We start from the raw sequence: 20,042 nt of genomic DNA, 5'->3' as shown, positions 1-20,042 counted from the left end.
ATTGTAGACGAGGTGGTGTGATTTGTTGTTCTCGGAGAAAGAAATAAAAAGTGTTTGAACCGTAGGCTGTTTAATTGAACAAACCCAAACCCCACAATAATAACACTTTATTGCACACACATTTACAAAGGAAACCAGGTATTGAAAGTTGTATATGGAGTGATTTATCTGTTACATAGTTATGGTATCAGTACTGGTTGGAGGCCGAGGAAATGGATTCTGGTAAGGCTAGAATACCACCGTTTGAGAAATTGGTCGGTGTACTGCGGAACGGAAGGCGATTGGGGCAACCACCGTTCTACACGCCCTATCTATGGAGTAATGGCGATTACTCCACCGACAAGAGCGCAGCTCTTTAATAAAGAGAGAGTTATGGTAACTATTTGTACCCATTTGTGCGGCCAAGTAGTTTATTCCATATGCGGGTATAGAGGTAACTACATATATATACGTAAACTCACACCTACTTCCCACCGGGGTAGGCAGAGACTATGTAATTCCATTTGCTTCGATCTTGACAAACTTTTCAGGCTTCCTCTACGATCACCAATCGTTTCATACAAACACGCCGATTCAGTTTTCTAAGGACATCTCCAAATTGGTCAATGTACGTTCGTCTAGGTCTTCCTCTGCCAATCTCATCAACCTTCGCCTTACCTGGGGGTTAAAAAAGCCACATCGAAGCAATTCATCTAAAAAGCAATATTGCTATTTGACACTTGTTTGCATTGCGCACTTACTTATATGCGCAAATTGCAATATTGCTTTTTTAGATGAATTGCTTCGATGTGTCCCTTTTAACCCCCCACTTTCTTAATTCTATTATCCTTATCCACTCTACAATACATGTCCAAACCAATTCAGAATTCCCTTCTCAATCTTAGGGTGGTATTAATAGACTAATCTCAACTTCGAGACTGCCCTCAAGATCATGTCAATGTCCCAGTTCTCATACAAAAACATAGACTTGAGCATGATCTTGAGGGCAGTCTCAGCTAAAATTCGTTTATTAATACCACCCTTAGTCACTGTAACCAACTTTTACACCACATTACATTATTTGTTATACTTTCTAATATTTACTAAGTATTTATAACAATTTTGTTCATGTTATGTTATGTGTTTATAAAAGCTAGGTCTTCTTATCGTGTGGGTTGTGATGTGGAATACCAACCTAGGTAATATACCTGAAGTATTCGAACTGACAGCTCGCCTCTCAAGGAATCGGGTCGTTACAATTAAACAACATTTTATAGTATGTATAATATAATTCTACATAATATATATATATATATATATTTAGTACAACTAAACAATAATAAAATACACAATTTAAGTATTTAATTAATAACAAATTATACAAATTCAAGCTTTTAAAGCGCTTAGGTATATAAAATATACAAAAATCTAGATTAAGAGCTTAAAACAATTCATAATTTGTAAAGTAATACAGTGTACTTATATATAATGTAGTTTAACAATTAATTAATACTTACAACCGAAAGAAAAGAAATTGATTTGGCACTGGTTATGTTTAAGCATTAAGAAGCTAAATTAAGTTTATATTTTACAATTAAGTATATAAAGTATAATATAAGTACTAAGTGGGAATGTATGAAACAAGGTATAACAAAAACATATAAGTATATATATTCATTAAGATGAATAGACCGCTTCAAAGCCAGGGATTACACTTATTGTTCTTAATGATAATGAAGTTGATATTACACACTTATATATTACAGAAACACAACAAAAGTGCTTTAAATAGTGCATAATTATAACATTTAAAGGTGATTGCAAACAAAATAAAAACGTTAACACTATGGTTACTCCCTAAAAGATAAATATGTTTGATCTAAAAATATATTATACACTATTACTTAAGTATTTCCAACTATTATATATATATGACGGTTAGTGCGAGTATGGTATTCTTTGATAAACTATCGTTTTTAAACCGACTTCAAAAATGAAGGAGGTTATTGTTAGCTCTCGACCAAAACGAGAGATGTATGGAAGTTGATTACATTGTAAATATTTAATTTAGGTTCTTATTTTATCAAACTACAGCAATTTTGACTAATAATTTACTAAAAGGGCTAAAGATTTGATCGCGAGTAAATATGTAAAATAAAATATCTAAGTCGGGCCATGATCTGTTTCTATACGGCCGAAATGCTGATTTAAAATATTTATATATAAGTCAAATATATCTACTTCAGTAATTTATCCATTCCAAAGTTTACGAAGCTGCCAAGATACGTAGAAAAAATCAAATCGTCTAACGTTGTTAACGATATCTTTAATTTCATTTCAAACAGGTAGTCGAAGAATTCGTTATTAATTTTATCACAGTCTTTTTTTGAGATAATTATCAAACATTTCGAGTGTGACTACCGAGCCGTCATATATATAATCAATAGATTATATAATTTCATGTTTAGAAAGTCAAATGATATACAATTTCGTTGTAAAAGATCGAGACAAACTGATAGGTATACTTAAATAATTAGTAAGTTTAATAAGCAGCTATATTGGATACGTTCGAGGTAGGGTTTAACATTTAGTGAGGGTAGTGTTACATTGAGGCCTTCGATCAACTATCCATGTTAGATAATGATTTTACCGTAGGCACTAATAATTACATAAACAAAGATTGGGTTACGATTTTTTCAAGTATCGTTGTGTTATTAAGTACGTGCTAAATTTCTATTTCAAAGTACTTAACCGTAACAGTTGGAAGTTTTACTTCCCGAAATATATGCATAAAATGCCTGTTTCACTATTAACATAATCATAAGATTATAATTAGTGATGATTCAAGTCCACATCTAATTTTATTTTAAGTACCTGTCATTTTCTTATCCGCCGAAAAGGGACGGGTAATCGACAGGCACAAAATTTATGGAACATACGTCAATTTTATGCAAAAAATTAAAAAACCGTACCAAAATTTTATATTGGCCAATAAACCGACAGAATTAAGTTGACAGCACACGTGAAACGCGTGCCTATTTTATTCACCCGTACCTATTAAATTAAATATTTTCAAATTAACAGTTGTCAATCATCCGGCCCTTTCCTTTTCGAAGGTGTCTACAGGAATCGGGGCCATTATAACTATTAATTTAGAGTGGGTTTATATATTATGCATCCTTGCGTAGGTACGCGCTCGGGGATACAAGCATGTGAGTTATAAGTGTACAATTGTTTATCTAGAACGGATGCTTGATCGAAGATTGGCACATTGAATTACATATAGATAGATTGTCCTATTTTACACAATCTAAACAATTAAATGTTTATTACATTTATGATTATCAGATACACAGTAATAATTATCAGATTTTGGGTGACTTAAAGTTAATAAATAGAATTTTGATCTAAAAACATCAATTATATTTAATCTACTTGAAATATTGTGAGGAAAAAAACACTGTGAATGAATGCTTCGTGAAATGTATAACGATTTGAAGAGATGTAACTGTGAATCTTATGTTTTATAAGGTTAAGCGAGCATGTGTGTGTGCAAGTGAGTGTGTGCATGTGTGTATGTACGTGTGTGTAGTCAATCTCAACTACTGAGACGAATCTCACCCTTGCACCGGAATAGCGTGGTGGTTTATGCTGATCAATAGGCAAACTTCCTTAAGTCTGTCTGGTTTCGAAGTATGTATGAAAAAATACTTTATCTACAACATCAACATCTTAAGTTACATCTCTCAAGTAGGTATCTACAACTATTTATTTACTTGTTGCTTACGACGACGTAACATCTGACAATAGGATAGTTTCCAACTAGTCAAATCGGTTACTTTTTACTAAACGTCAAAACACGAAATTACTATGGACGTTGAAAAGCAAAACCTGTGACGTCATAGAAAGACGTGACAAAATGTCGCATTTATTATTTTTTTTAATAAAAAATCATAAAGTTATATAGAAAAAAGAAAACGTTTTTTGTCGCCTTTTAGTAATCAGAATTTCATAATTTATCTTTGACCGAGGAAACTACCCTCTGTCAATAATACACAGTATTATGGTGTTACGAACAGGGTTAAGCAGCGATGTTTTACATGTATTTTTTTTGCGCGTAAAAGAAAAATGTGTGCCGTATTGAGATGGCAAGACTGAAAATAATTATAACGCCTACTTTGCTAGATATATATCAGGATTTATACGGAAAAGTACAAATAACTCCAGGAGTCGTTTGGGCCAAATATTAATACTTGAAATATACAATTGAACCACAGACAAGTTTATCGCTTATTTTATCGTATACTATAAATAAAGGGTAGTGAATATATACTGGAAAATACAATAAGTAAAATAAAAAGACTAAGGATAGGTAGGTACAATATTATAATTTATATGAATTATTTTATAGTGAACACTAGAAAAATGATGAGTTTAGTGCCTAAATGTGTGTACTTATGGAAAATGGAATATGTTTGATGAATTAGAAATAGTTATTTTGTTTAATTGTTTAAATACACTTTGAACAAGCGTTCGTCACACAGAGTTTATTGATGGTGGCGCCGGTGTTGGCCAACATCAGCAGGTTGGAGGTCGGCGCGCCGACCATTTGGTTAAGTACCAAAGTTTGTTGAATTAGAAATAGTTATTTGGTTCAATTGTTTAACTACACTTTAAACAGTTTGTCACAGAATGTCCGTCTCGTAGACTTTGTTAGTGGTGGCGCTGGGATCGGCCACCTTGAGCAGGCCGGCGGTCGGCGCGCCGCCCAGGTCCGCACCGCCTGGGTTCGCGCCGACCTCGCCGGCCAAGTGCGTCATACTGCCCGACGTAGCCGCCGGTGCCAGATTCAGGTTCATCTTAGACACCAGGTTCGACTCGCTCCCCGTTTTCTTCAAGTCGGGCTGCACGTTCGGCGGCAGCGTCGGGCCTGTGCGCTGGATCATTTGCAAGCGCGCGTACTGTTCTTGCAACGCTTTCTGTTTCTTTAGTAATTCCTGGTGGCGTTGTTCTAGTTGCGCCTGTCGCACGCGATCTTCGGGGGAGTCGGAGGGTGGCGCGTGGTTGGAGTGGTTGGGGATGTCGGCGCGGGGCGAGGAGGTGGGCGAGGTGGGCGAGGCGAGCGGGGAGCGTGAAGTGGTGCGCGGGGGCGGCGGCGGCGGCGCGCGGCGCTGCGCCAGCGCCAGCAGCTCGGGGTGGCGCTCCGGAACGGGTGGCTTGGGCGGGTGCTGGCCGCGCGCGCGCACCGGCGGCGACGCGTCCGTGTCGCTGCCGCTCGGGTACGAGTGCAAGCGGCGCAGCGGCGGCTCGCCCCGCTCCCCGCGCTCGCCCCGCTCCGCCGGCTTGGCGAACGTCTGCAGCTCGTCTAGTAGCGCGTCGAGTGCATTTTCTGGGCGCAGCTCCGCGGCTCCGCGGCCACCAGGCCCTCGCTCGACGCAGGCGTCGCCGGTGCCCTGCGCACCATTCCACGAACTTCTAGCTGTGCCCGGCAATCTCCAACAGACATTATAAAAGCGAGGTTGCAAATAAACTTAAATAATCCCAATTTGTAATTTACTAATTTTGAATAATTGTAATTTTTTTACTTGAATTGCATTTGTAACCACGCTTTTAAGCAACATTGACATCAACACATATGACACTCATTCAGAACTTCCATTTAGACATTTGACGAACATATATTTAGCCACCACATTCATAAATAATAAAATATAAACAAAAGGCGATCTTGCCAATGTTTTGCCGCTGAATAAAAATTTACTTGAACAATATACTAAATTTATTAACATAATATATACATTTGATACTAAATAAGGAGAGTATACTTACAGCCATACTAGTTTGTATTCAGCGACAAAAGAAGAAGAAAATAGTGGAGCTCCTATGACTGGTGGTATTAGAACCGAAACGGTGGCTCGGAGGGGATCAGGCGAAGAGAGTCAAGGAAACATAACGAATACTTAGAACACTGGACTGAACGTGATATAATATACTGTAAGGGATTCAGTTTGTGATTAAATTTGTGATTGTTGTAAAATGCTAAAAAAAAATGAAATCGTTACAGAAGAACTTCACTCTTAACAATTGTGATGGTGTTGCCATTAGTCAAAAATTTAAAATAACGTGTGTGTATATTAATTATATAATTTAATTTTAATCAATTCTCTACAGAATAAAGCCAATGTCTGAGTGACATTATAACAACAGAACTAATCTAATGAAAGCTCAAGTGAGTTGCGTTAACTACTACAAAGTTATCTTTTATTATTCTTGTGCTGGTTAATATAGAATATTAGGTAAGTACAACAATAATAAATTTGTAAGCAGACATAAATAATTTAGAAAAGTTACCTGTGCTCTGGATGCATGGTTAGTATATAGTATTACGAGTGTCTGGTAAATATTTTATGGAATAGCCAATTGGGTGTCAGAGGGGCTGGGGTGAGCGCCGTAGGAGACTAGTGTCTGTATCCGTGGGACTACGTGGCGGTGGGGTGAAGTGAGGGGGACGAGGACAGGATGGGGCGTCTCTATTCTCGTTCTAGCAGCGGCTCCTGCTATCGAGAACGCACTGCAACAGAAACAAAAACAGCAAGATGCACAAACCGAAGCTACTATCAACAGCATGCAATCAACTCTAGGTACACCATCTCTGTCACACGAACACGCTGCAAGACACGGCGTATCTTCCACGCGGACGTTACATTTGAGCGTAGTTTATTAAACTGCGCAAGGAGAAGTGTTTTTACGTATCTTGGCCTTAAAACCACATCCCTTCTTCGCTTTTGGAGTGTGTGGGTCTGACCATTTTTGGATAGTAACTAACTTGTTCACATCGCCCAGAGTAGGTTGGTCTGCACCGCGCGGTCGCGTGCGGTTCGATGTGTGCGATCAACTTAAATTGGATGATGAACGAGTTTATACAACGATCCAGCACAAGTTGGTCTCACCCGCGTAACATTGCGGAGGCTACCACTTGAAAACCCAATTTCTAACTCAAGTTTTAAAATAATCATTTCTCTCTATATATATTTTGTTGTAACTCTGCGGAAACATACCTCGTGTCTTACTATAATTTATCAAAATCTGTACAATTAGGTACCTTCTTACGTTATATCATGCTGCGTGCACAGAGTTATAGTCTGTTTTAATTTGGAATAAGTTTTATTTAACATAATTATATAAATGTTACTTCATATTTTATTGGCCAATTGGGTGTGGGGATCCTCACTACTTTCAACCGGGTTGGATGTGAGACAATGAAAAACGATGGAAAGAAATTCACCAATTGAAAATAGTTGAGAGATTTAGACTAGTTAGACATCCAGTGAGAGTTTATTACTGGGCATTCTTGAATCAGCAACTTCAACGTCGAAGGAGGCACGGTTGTAAATGCCTCTGCTTATTCGCCTACTCAAAGTGTATACAATGAAAGTAACCAATAGTGATGTGTTAAAGTATAAGCCTAAGATGTAAGCATGCCGTACCATTGAACTGATATCAGCTTTAACTGTAAGAAATACGTAAAAAATCTATTTAAATTATCTCGCAATCAGATGTTATTCAAGCAAGTTAAATTAACTATATTGATAAAGCGTCGTGTTCCATCAAGTGCGTTGACATGCCTACATAAAGTAGCAGAATCCGTGTTAATTGACATAAATAGAAGATGAATAGGTACCGAAAGAAAAAAAATGCAATTAAAAGTAAAATACGGATGTGGAATAAAAATTGAAATAAATTATTTAAATGTAAGTAATAATAATAATAATAATTAATGAATATAATAATGGATAATATATTACGAAGAGTTTTATTACTCGTTAATAACAATAGCTTCTCTGAAGTATTGGCTCTGTCTCCAAGCAAACTGCCGGGTACCATCACGAAAAAAACATCATTGTTAAAATAGTTCGGTAAAGATGACATTCAGAGGGCAAGTACATAATACAAGTAGAGTTCCACTTTCGGCGAAACGTGATCGGCCAACTAGTACATTTACAGGGACCGATGGCATGAAGATATTTAATTCTGCAAACCCAACATATCCGTATATCCACACTTTTATTTTACATTTTTAAAAGTCACTTCATTTATAACCAAAAATATTACCGCCCTATAGCAAAACGAGGAGTTAAGGGGGGTTAAAATGGCCACATCGAATCAATTCATCTAAGAAAGCAATATTGCTATTTGACATTTATTTGCATTGCGCACTTACTTTTATATGCGCAAATGTCAAATTGCAATATTGATTTCTAAGATGAAATGCTTCGATGTGGCAGCCGGTTAAAAACATAGTTCGCGCCACGAATGAAAGCTTGTCGCTAGCGTCGCAGATTCTGCATAGAGTTATGATAACTTGTAAATTTTCCAAAGTTCCATTAAAATCCGTCGATTCCATGGCGCGAACTTAATTTAAACCGGGAAATGCTGATTCCTGTACACACCATCATTTTTCTTTAATTTATACCTATCATTTTCTTATCCACCAAAAAGGAAAGGGACGCGTAATCTTCAGGCATAAAAAATATTGAAAATTCGTCTTTAGGCACAAATCTAAAACAACCCTTTAAAAAAAAAAGCTTGACATAATTAAGTTAACAGAACATTATGTCAAATGGGTTGCACACCAGCGATTACCTATTTTATGCGCCCGGGCTATTCATTCATTCAGAAGAAATTAACAGCTGTCAGTGATCTGTCCCTTTCCTTTTCAGCGGATAAGAAAATGACAGGTATAATTTAAATAAAATTAGTCTATCTTTAGTCTTTGTTTTGTGTTAAGATGGTTATTTTTATGTTGTGTGTAAATAGTGAACCTGACCTAACCTAACCTAACATAGGTTAGACTTGTTAGACATGTGTGTCCCGTACCAGATTTTTCTTTCCGTTCGTAAAATGGCCAAGCGTGAGTCGGTGTCGGGCATCTAAGATTCCTTACCTTATCACGTATATTTTTTTCTTACATTTTATTTCTAATCACATCAAGTTCGGCATTTGTATGTGTTGCCATGTTTATATAGATAACATAAACAGCCTTTATACGTCCCACTGTTGGTCACAGGCCTCCCCTCAATCAATTGAAAGGGCAGGCGTATGGAAGATACTCCACCACGCCGCTCCAGTGCAGGTTGGTGGAGGTGTTTTAGCCTGCTGTCTTGGCCTAGCAAAGGACAGTCTCACATAGCGATTTGGACTACTACCCCCTCGGGAATCGAATCTGGAGCGTGAGCCCAGATTGTGATCGTGCGCGCGACGATTTAAACACTAGACCAAGGAGGATGTCTATAGAGAAAAAACAAAAAAGGGATTTTATAATGGGAAGCTTGGACACAGTTTTTGTACCCCGAGTTGGCATAACCGCATCGACGCTGCCGCAAAGAATGTCTGCTCTATTGCAGTTGGTTTGCATTTTCTATATAATTACACCAACCGCAGATAACAAGCATTCCATCTACAACTTTGCAGCTGGCTTGCAGGCAGTTCTGACTTCAACGGTTTCACTCCATACGGTACGGAACACTAATAATCTGAGGCACACAAATCTTGAAAAGCGGAATCACTCAACCCTGGTTGACTCGCTTTTCCGGTGCTGTGTTGCTAAAACGAAGTGACTAATGTTCTTGTTAAAATGAAGTGACAAGGCAGAATAGGCAGTATGTAGACAAGTGTTAGCCTTCCCAGATGGTGGTTGGTTATATTATAACACGGAATAGAAGAAAGCGATTGGAAGGACCTAGTGAGCGCGAAACGCGCGCCATACAAGAGTCAACAGACCCAAGATGAGGAAGCATTTAGATGCTTTACACCAAACACCTATTGTTCAACCCAAAACCCAAACAATATTATTGACACCCTGGACCACCAAGAATGAGAGATGTATTTTTGAAATTCGAACTCCCTTAATGGTCAGCAAGTCTCCAATAGCATTATCTGTTTTGTCTTCGTCCGGAACAATTACTTGCTCTGGCCATTATATAAGCCGCCAGCGCTCAGAAGACTTGTTTCACACCACCGGTAGTCTTAGAATAGTTTAGACTTTTCTATGTAACTTTTAACATAAGTGCATGTGCTAAAAATTTTAATATATATTTTTTAAGTCAGTGAAGCTTCGGTTATTTTGACTGGTGACCAACGTGGGGGCAAGTATCGCGAAAATATTACGTAGCCTCTCTACGTTAGAAATGGATTCATGATGTTGAAGGCTTGTTGTGGGAGCAACTATGCTGTATGTTATGCTCCTTTATTATTTCGCTACAAAATGACTGCTCTCCATCACGTACTATTTTTTAGGCGCTCCTATCATAGCTAATATTTCAATCAAGATATCGTAAACTCTACTTTTTTCTGTCGGCTTAACTATCGCGTATTTAGATTATCTATAATTGGCAAATACCACTGTCGTTCCAAGGACATAAAATCTATGTGTCATACTTCCACAGGTTTATGGGGAGGTCCACTCTCATAAGCTAAGGTTGTATAAGGGTGCCTATTATATTTTTCCTTTTTACAGGTTTCACAAGGAAGAGCAAAGTTTTTAATTTGTTTCTTCATATTCTCCCAATAATATTTTCCCCAAGTTGCCTATACAAACTCTCTATACCTGCATGTCTATTTTCTTGTAAATAATAAACTTTAATTAACCTTAACTGTACTTCTTTTTCAGTTTTCTCTACAAGTGATTTAGTGCATCCAGTGGGCTTGAACTTACTGTGGTCAAATATTTCCGATAAACTTCTGATACAATAAAGATCATCATGGGGAAATCATCATTTTATTATAATAAAAGAATATATTTTGTTTTTTCTGTTTTAATCGCTAATACGTTTTTTTATTAGCAAATTTTTAAAAATAATCCTAAATGTACCGCCGCTGAGTAATTGCAAATAAAGAGACTGCTGTATTTGCTATTTGTGCTGTCAAGAAGAATACAGAAGCTGATCACGTGACTGTTTCCCTTTTTCTTTAAGCTGGGCTATTTTCAGGTGTATACGGACAGCGAAAGTGGTTAGGATTCTTCCTTTCCTTCATCTTTTTCATTTTCATATTTGTTTTTTCCTTTTTTTACATTCTGCATTAATGTGTATCAAACACAAACTGTTTGTTCTTCTTGTTCAGGTGGAATATAAAAATACCACATCCCATTTTGTTATTTTACGCTTTTTTGTAAAGTGCATATTTAAAAATAACTCTATACAACCATTTAGGTGGATCATTTAGGTGGAGCATCCATTATGGGGATACCTGAGTCACTCTCACGCTGATTAGAATGAACAGTTTCTCCCGAAGAACCATTTTCTGAACTGTCAGATAAAGCAAGGTCATCCTCTGCATTGACGCGCAACGAGTCCGTTCTCTGATTTCGCGGCGTAGGTGGCATATTTGAACGACCTGTAGCAGAGTACAGACTCTGCACATACTGCCCTTTCCTTCCTACAAATATTACGCATTATCTCATTCTTAAGAAAACTGTTCATCATTCAAACCGAAGGGCATTCTCGAAAATTGATAATGACCATTAGAAGTACTAAACGCAGTTTTCTCTATTGAATCTTCATCCATTTTTATTTTATGATATCCTGACGTTAAATCTAAAGTAGTAAAATTATTATTAACCTGTAATTTTGAAAACATTTCCTCTATATTTGGTAATGGGTCCTTCCGATTCAGTAACTTCATTTGGGCGTCGGTAATCAATGACTATTCGCCATTTTGGTTTTCCTGACTGCTTGGCTTCCTGTGTCAATCAGAATTTTCAACTTAGGATTATCCGTTTCGAAATAAGGTAGGTACGATTTTACGTGATTGAACTCTATAACTTGTCGTCGTAGGTTATTTGGCGGCGGGTTAGTATAACTATAATTATCTTTTTCACCTAGATACTCCTCGTACTGTTCGTATTCCTCGTAAGGTTCCGGATCAAACTCGATTTCCTCTGGATGGTAGTACACTTCCTTTGCCACATAACCACGTGCCAAGTTCACTTCACCGGGATGAATTCGCGGCGCGGTTTTCATGGAGACGTCTTCCGTCTCCGGTTTATTAGCACTTACTGGCTTGGATATCTGTGGCCTGTATTGTTTGAAATAGGTATGTCGAGGTTGGTTAAATACGTTATTAGCGTTCGGTTTCCATGGGTATCGTTGATGATACGGGACACTTTGAATGCTCTGTCCGGCTTGCTATTGCGTCATAAACGGTGTCGACTGATAATTAATGCTTTGTTTGGGTGCGGCACTGTTCGGACCTGGGTGTTGATACTTGAACATGTGTTGACGCGATTGTTGATTTGTGATTTGCGGAGGTGGCAAAATTTGCGAGGAGAATTTTTGCTTAATGTTATCAAACCTAACTTCGGCCTCCAGTTGTAGTATTTTTCGTGCAATGTCATTAAAGTTGCAATTCGAAAAATAGTTTTTATCGTGATAAGGAAGATTGTTTCGTGGGGTATTTCGGGAGGTATTTATATAAGGGTCCATCACTTCTTCGATTATCTTTTTGTGACTATATTTATCCGCGAGTTTGCTTTAAATGAAACATGATTTGTATCACTATAGTATACAAAAAATCTATTCCTAAAAATATTATGATTTCAGACAACTTAAATGATATTGAACCATTCATAAAAGTAAGTAGTAAAATTATATCTGGAAGCGCATATTTTATTTTAGATGTGCCATTAGATAAGCAGAATATCTATCAAACTAGAAAAATGGTTCCAATCATCCTTAGTATGCCTGCTCCTATTCTTTATTACAAAAGGTTATCATAGCTTACGGCAAAGATGTCTACGAGGTTGTGGAGTGCAAGGAGCTTGTCACATTAATATGCAAGAGAAGCCCCACAAGGATAGAAACATGTGAAACCCAAATTCTATTCAAGAAGGAAAGTAATAACTGTTAAATTTTTCCAGTTATATGCCCCGATGAAGACATGCAACAGATAACGCCGAAAGCGATCTGCATGTTTTGTAATAAAACATCTGAAATAAGGTTCCGGTGTAATAAAGAAAAAAAGACTGTGTGGGCAAGAGGATCATATATTTTGAGTGGAGAAAATTGTGAATTGAATGTTTCACGAACACAGCTTTATAAGACAAGTGAATCAGAAGAAAATATTATTATAGCTGACATTGAGTTACCAAGAATGGAAACAATACCAGTGTTTAGTTGAGCTAAATTACGATAAATAGAAAATAACAGCTAAAAATAAGCAAATAAAGAAAATCCAGACTTTGAAATTACAAGAAACCCATGAGATAATTTAATACAATTGGATCGCCATTATCACTGTTTTCATAATTGCTGTTCAACTGTATTTAAATTTTACAGACCCAAGGTTAGTTTGAAACCATGGATTTCAAATTTGGAGGGGAACAGTCAACCGACCCAACATGAGGAAGCATCTAAAGATATAATGACTTTACACCAAACACCTATTGTTCAACCCAAAATCCAAACAATCTTATTGACACCCTGCACCACCAAGAATGAGAGATGTATTTTTGAAATTCGAACTCCCTTAATGGTCAGCAAGTCTCCAATAGCATTATCTGTTTTGTCTTCGTCCGGAACAATAGAGAAGTAATGGCCACTATATAAGCCGCCTGCGCTCAGAAGACTTGTTTCACACCACCGGTAGTCTTAGAATAGTTTAGACCTCTCTATGTAACTTTTAGCATAAGTGCTTGTGCTAAAAACTGCAATAAATATATTTTTAAAGTCAGTGAAGCTTCAGTTATTTTGACTCAAGTATGAGCAAATAGTTCATATTTCAACTTTGCACTCCACTCATCCGCAAACTTTACGACGTACGGAGCACTGCGATAGTACATTAAAATGTCGTCTTGTGCATTATACCCTGCAGGCCAAAAAAAAAACAAAATGAAGGAGTTCCCTCCTTATCACAGGAAAGCTTAAAACCTTAGTATGATCGGCTTACTTTACGAAAAATCTTGATAATATTACAGCCTATCACATGATATACGCAAAGTGTACTAAAGTGTCTTTGGACTTTGAGAAGCAGTATCGTAGTTATCTGATTGCAGGAGTGGGGTTGAACTGGCGACAACGGTTCTACAAAATGCGCGTTAGGGCCTTTCCATCTTCTTTCTTCTATTCCGTATATTGTAATTACGGTATCTCAGGTTGTCAAGAGAATCTCTAGCGCGTCCATCTACAAACACCGTAGGACTGACGTCGTACGCATAGGCATATTTAAAATTGGCATTCTTTTCCGGAAGCATGGATTAGAAATGCAACGTTCATGGATAGTGCATTGGTTGCGGGATACAAGTGCAAAAGTCGTGTCCACTGGTTACATCACACTCTGTTCCAACGAGTCGTTATGATGGTAAAACTGTAGTCTGCTGCACACGTGTGGCAAACGTAACCCCAGTAGCATATTGATACCTATTCTAGCAGACTTAAAGTAAATTTTATTTTAATCCGATAGTTCTAAAAATAGCTTTATTTCTAAGGATAACTCTAGTTTTAGAGCCGTCACCCTAAAATAAAATTAAGTTTGTGTCTTGTAGAATAGGCATCTATGTCACTACATAATAAAGTATATTAAAAGTATGTTAAAAGATAGGTATATAGGTGCACAGGACGGTGTGTAGTTAAGTACTCTAGCAGTGTCGTATGTCTTGGAAAAAAATTTAACAGGAATTTACAAAATACACCAAAACTTTGTACAGAGTGTGACGTAAAATTTAGACAAATTTTGACGCCAATTTCAGTTTGAATGTTTACAACAGCGTAATGAAACGCAAGTTATCTCATCACGCTCGAATTTTGATGCCAATTGAATACACCCAGAAGACATTTGTGACTGGATTTTTGTACTTACAAAACAATAAGTTTCATAATGTTTCGCTATGTGATTCTCTAAAGACGGATACAAACATTACGAAGCATATGCTCCGCATGCCATGCGCCGCACGCTGCACATTGTGGGTAGCTTCACATTTGTGGCTAAGCATGTGCTACGCATGTATTCCGCATGGCGTGCGGGGCACAGACCTCACCTTAAAAGGAACTTCAGCTATATACTCATGGCGTAGTTTATGATGTCTGTCAACTCCATGCAAAAAGCTTATTGGCGTGTGCTCGCCATAAAATGTCGTCTGTATAAAAGTACTGACGTTTATATCGCGCGCAAGGTTTGCATACGTCATTGCCTTAGAGAATCACACCGCAGTACTACAGAGGACAGTTTAGACTTCTAAATAAAACTTTTAAATAAGCTCTACTGTTTTAGTTATTTTAGAAATTTTAAGCACATGCGTGTAAGGGCGCGTATTGTATGATAGCGGGCAGCGGAGCGGTGGCAGCAGCAACTATGAAACAGAGCGGCTTCAGGAACAGATGCGTTTCACAGTCGCTGCCGCCACCGCTCCGCTATCCGCTGTCACCCAGTACACGGCTTTAGGGATGAGAAACCAAGTGGGGTTACATGCCTTGTACGAGGAAGCCGGTGCCAAGATACTACCTACTAATAAGCCAAGAGTATCCGGGGGAGCAAATAATTATCATCAGAAAATACACAATAAACTAATTCGCAAATAAATCTACATTTTGGAAAAAAATGCAAATTTTAAACTTTTGGCAAACCTGCAATTGTTAAGCGAATGTTTAAGTTCTATGAAATTAAACATTTGAATATTGTAAATATCTATAATGAACGTGTCTGCGGTCTGAAAATAAACGATTCGGTCAAATATTTGAGGCACTAGTTAGTTTCATTTTAGTGGTAGAGTTATGAGGAGAAAACAGTTATCGATGGGAGATAGACAGCTTTATAAGTGGTGAGATATTACAGTAATGGAACACACCGCGCTGGCGTCTACTTAACAGAGGGGTAGATAAACTCGTTAGGTCTTTTAAAGATATATGCCCAGCTTAGAACGACTATTTAAATACGCTAAGCTAGATGAAGCTCGGTGAAGTGTGGGTACTTAGTTCATCTTGCGATGGATGTACCTCTGACTACCCCAATAGGGATATAGTCGTGAGCTTGAGTTTATGTATGTTATATCAACTATTCTTTCCTCACAAGTCTTAATTAAAAAGTGGGTGTGGCGTGGGGTAAGCGGTTAGTTGTTACCTTGTTGTGCGCTGGGGTAACATGGCAAGTGGTGTCGGAGGTGAACTCCTCTGAGGAGGGTCCAGCGGTGAATGAAGAGCTCTGAGAGGACCCAGGGGACAAGCGGCCGTCGGTCAGGGGCAGTCGCTGCTCTTGCACGCACGCGAGGCTGGAATCACAACAATACAACGGTACATTTCCTGATTTGATTATTTTTTGACTAAGGTCATACAATAAGGAATAACACTACGTATAAAACGTCAACTCTCCGCTCCCCGCCAGCGGCTGAGGTAGGTTTACCTCACACCCCCTCCGCCCCTCGTGGAACATTTGTTGTGTCTGAGTGTAACAACAAGGGTCACCATTTAAACTCAAAAAACAAAGATAAAATATGCATATGTCTGTTATCCATGAAATTAGAAGGTTAGTCGAAAGCAAATTTGGACAACGCCATCTATATTATTTGGGGAACATAGTCTGGAAAGTCCCTCATTGAAAACAAGGTTTTTTTTGTTGTGTTGGTAATACTGACAATTCGGCCATTTTGCGGTGTTAGTGTGTATCATTATTGTTGAGAATGATAAAATACCTAGTAATTAAAAAAAAGTGTCATAAAGTGTACTTACAGTAGAACAGTTGGTGGCACAAAGGTAAGTATTATTGTTTCAATTAAAGTAATAGGCGTGGTGACAATCTAGTCCAATGAGAAACTTTTTATGAATCTTCAAAACGATTATTTTCTATGGAATTTGTATGGAACATTTAGTTGTGACGTCATCAATAAACGTGGTCAAATAGTCGTACTGATTGATCAAAATTAAATAACTCAACAATTTGAAAAAGAACTGATTTTTGATCGCTTTTTAAAGAAGATTTAAAGTTGTGTTATGAAACCATATAAATAAATAGGGGCTATTGCCATTAAAACCTGGAAATGACGTGATATCAATTATCTGTGACCCAAACATGACATCCTCCTCTGATTACGGATTTTTAGATTTACAATCGGGGGTTTATATTTGACCCAATCATGTCCCCAATAGGGTTATTGCACTCTTCGGATTTGACCCAGTCATCTCCTCAATCAGGTATTGCATTCTTCGGATTTGACCCAGCCATCTCCCCAAACAGGTATTGTACTTTGCATTCCTTGGATTCGTCCAAGCCATCTCCCCAATCAGATATTGCGTTCCTCGGATTTGACTCAGCCATCTCCCCATTCAGATTTTGCATTCCTCGGATTTAACCCAGCCACCTCCCCAAACAGGTACTGTACTCCTTGGATTACCGTTTGAGAGTCACCAGGGTCCCAGTGAGCTTCTTGCAGCGACGTAGTGCCAGCTCCAGGCGCTCAGGCTCTTCTTCCAGCATCTTCTCTTTACGAACCACCTGCAAATCCAAAAACATCAGAAGGTGTGTGTGATGAACAGCCTCGGTGGTCTAGTGGTAAGAGCATTGGACTCACGACCTGGAGACGTGGCTTCAATCCCCGATGGGAACACATCACAAAAATCACTTTGTTTGAATGGTTAGGACATTGCAGGTCGATCACCCGATTGTCCAAAAGTAAGGTGATCCGTGTTTCAGAGGGCCTTTTTAGTAGTCGGACATTTATCGCACAACCCACATACATACATACATACATACATAAACTCACGCCCGTAATCCCTAATGGGGTGGGCAGAGCCACAAGTAATCAAAGACAACTTGCAGCCACTGTTGATACGAAGTCCAAAGATGGATATGATGAACCTTATGGTGATAAGGGATCAGCCTATCGCCCATAACATTAGTCCATCATGTTAGAGGACACAATCCCTCTGTCGGTTTTTACGACTTGCCCGGGAAGAGAAGCAGCTGAACGTGTTCTATGTTTTTTATATGCTCCCAGAACAGCATAGAAGCAACCCACATGAGAAAAGAACAAGAATTTCCGAGTGAGGTGCCGTACAGCCATCGCATGATTACTTTGTTAATCCGCGTTTCCTCTTTATCAGACTAAGGTGATAGGGAACTATAACTCGACATCTGCATTGGTTGCATTGGTTTATTTTTTTACTTTTTTTACTTTTTTTACTTATACTTATATCTTTCTAATTTCTAATTTTTAAGTTTGTTGTGTAATTTTAATTTTACTTTATTTTTAAATACTTAAGTACCCTTAATTGTATAAGTTATGTACGCCGTAATTGTCATATATATTAGTCATAATACCGTAACCTTATATGTAAAATGTTTTAATATATGTGATGTGGTTGTACTTTATAAATAAATAAATAAATAAATTGGTAGATGGACAGATATGTTTGGAATTGCAGATTACCAAATATATGATCGAAGGAAATCTAAAGTATATTTCTCGAACGGTTTTGTTTGGTGTATCTGTCAGCTAGATAACTATAAGAAAAATTCGTATTCCCCTTACCTTCTCCATCTCGGAAGCCAGTTTGACCTTCATGGTATCCTGAAGAATGGGGAACTTCAGCTTCCAGTCAGCCACGGTCTTGCTGCTCTTGGACAGCACCATGGCAATACGCTCGATGTCTGCCATGTTCACCCGGGTCTCCCTGTGGGCGTAAAATTGAATACAATACATTTATGTACTCGTACATTCCAAGAGCGAGCGGTCCCCAGACCTTCCCCAGAACTCATTGCCATGTCGAACTGAAGAGCCAACCCTTAAAAACAGGGTTGGCACCCTTAAAAACAAAGGTCCCCAGGCTTTCGTTATTTGAAAAAAAGCTGAAAGTTTCTGTAATTTCCCCAACCCAGGGAGCCACGATCAGTAGCTATGAATTATGGATCATCATGGCTTTGGCAAATAGGTAAGTAAAAAATGTTTTTATGAAAAACCATTAAAAGCCTAAATAATGGTTGTATGACCGTTTGGCTTTTGTTTTACATGTCATTGTCTTAAAATGGAGGCCACGTAACGGCTCCCTTGGTATTATTGAATATTCTTTGTTTGATATGTCCATTTTAAATTATGTTGTTTTTTTTTTTCAAGTTTTTATATACTTGTTGTGAGTGCATAAATCTAATAATCGAATATCGCAAGCAAAAAACCATTCCGTGCTGATTTTTATAGCGGAATTGACAAGGCCAAAAAAACACAACAGAGTAAGTATACGTATAAAAATTACATTATGTAAAAAATATATTTAATAATACTATAGACGCCATCGCTAACAGCTGCATTTCAACTGCTAGTCATCTGGACTATTCCAAATCGATACGAAAATACGACGATGGAGTTTTACGTAGGCAACGTTACGCTAAAACTGCCCATCCATGCGATATCCTTACGCGCCGCGTTGTCTTACCTGTTAGCAGCCTGGCCGCGCAGGCGCTCCACTGTGGCCTCCAGCTCGTACAAGTCGTTCTCCAGGAGAAGCATATCCTGCCGGTAGATCTCCTCCTCGCGAGTCAGTTGCTGTAAACGTGTGACATGGTTTTGTCATTCTTCCATAATATTTTTATACTTTTAGTCGAGTCAATGAAGCCAAAGCTTCCTGACTAACTTTTTATTAGCCAGGCACAAAGTATTTGATGATTTTTTCTTTTATTTTAAATCAGAAATATCTTGAGTGGCGCAAATACATATTTCGATCATATAAAAAAAAAAGATTTATTTCTTATTCAAACGAAAAATGATCGAATCAGTCGTTTTGTCGAGCATGAATAAAATATGTTACCAAAATCGGGCTTGTCCATGGCAAATAAGAAATGAAACTCTTCACTGACCCCAATATTTTCCAATCTATTTCTTTTGCCAAACTCGAATTTCGACATGTTGATACTTATCTTCCATTAAACAGATGGGAAGGTTGGTATAAATTCAGGTCTTAGGATATTAAAACCCGAGTGAATATTCCGGCCAAGTAGTTAATGCCATTAGCGGCAAATCTACAATAAGTCACGACAAAAAAAAAAACGTGTAAATTACTTCGCTAAATTGCAATTCCCTACACGCT

The 20,042-nt window shown here is 38.0% G+C and overlaps 1 protein-coding gene across 15 annotated transcripts in view; it reads right to left on the bottom strand.

Annotated features, from left to right (window-relative positions):
* Positions 1 to 1,363: 1,363 nt before the first annotated feature.
* The window catches only part of LOC126380060 (coiled-coil domain-containing protein AGAP005037), a 246,107-nt gene continuing 227,428 nt past the window's right edge, over positions 1,364 to 20,042 (bottom strand). For 9 of the 15 annotated variants that reach the window (XM_050029236.1, XM_050029234.1, XM_050029239.1 and 6 more), the window contains 5 exons: positions 19,392 to 19,501; positions 18,494 to 18,635; positions 17,357 to 17,457; positions 16,090 to 16,237; positions 1,364 to 5,432 (listed from right to left, as the gene is read on the bottom strand). In XM_050029236.1, coding sequence (XP_049885193.1) covers positions 4,665 to 5,432; positions 16,090 to 16,237; positions 17,357 to 17,457; positions 18,494 to 18,635; positions 19,392 to 19,501 — 1,269 coding nt within the window. In that variant the 3' untranslated portion in view covers positions 1,364 to 4,664. Of the gene's footprint in view, positions 5,473 to 5,808; positions 6,551 to 16,089; positions 16,238 to 17,356; positions 17,458 to 18,493; positions 18,636 to 19,391; positions 19,502 to 20,042 lie in introns of all 15 variants that reach the window. The other 6 variants (XM_050029245.1, XM_050029246.1, XM_050029247.1 and 3 more) reach the window with 3 other exon arrangements.

Source organism: Pectinophora gossypiella, chromosome Z (genome assembly GCF_024362695.1).
Source record: "Pectinophora gossypiella chromosome Z, ilPecGoss1.1, whole genome shotgun sequence".
Classification (NCBI taxonomy): Eukaryota; Metazoa; Arthropoda; class Insecta; order Lepidoptera; family Gelechiidae; genus Pectinophora; species Pectinophora gossypiella.
This window is presented reverse-complemented; position numbering and strand designations above follow the sequence as displayed.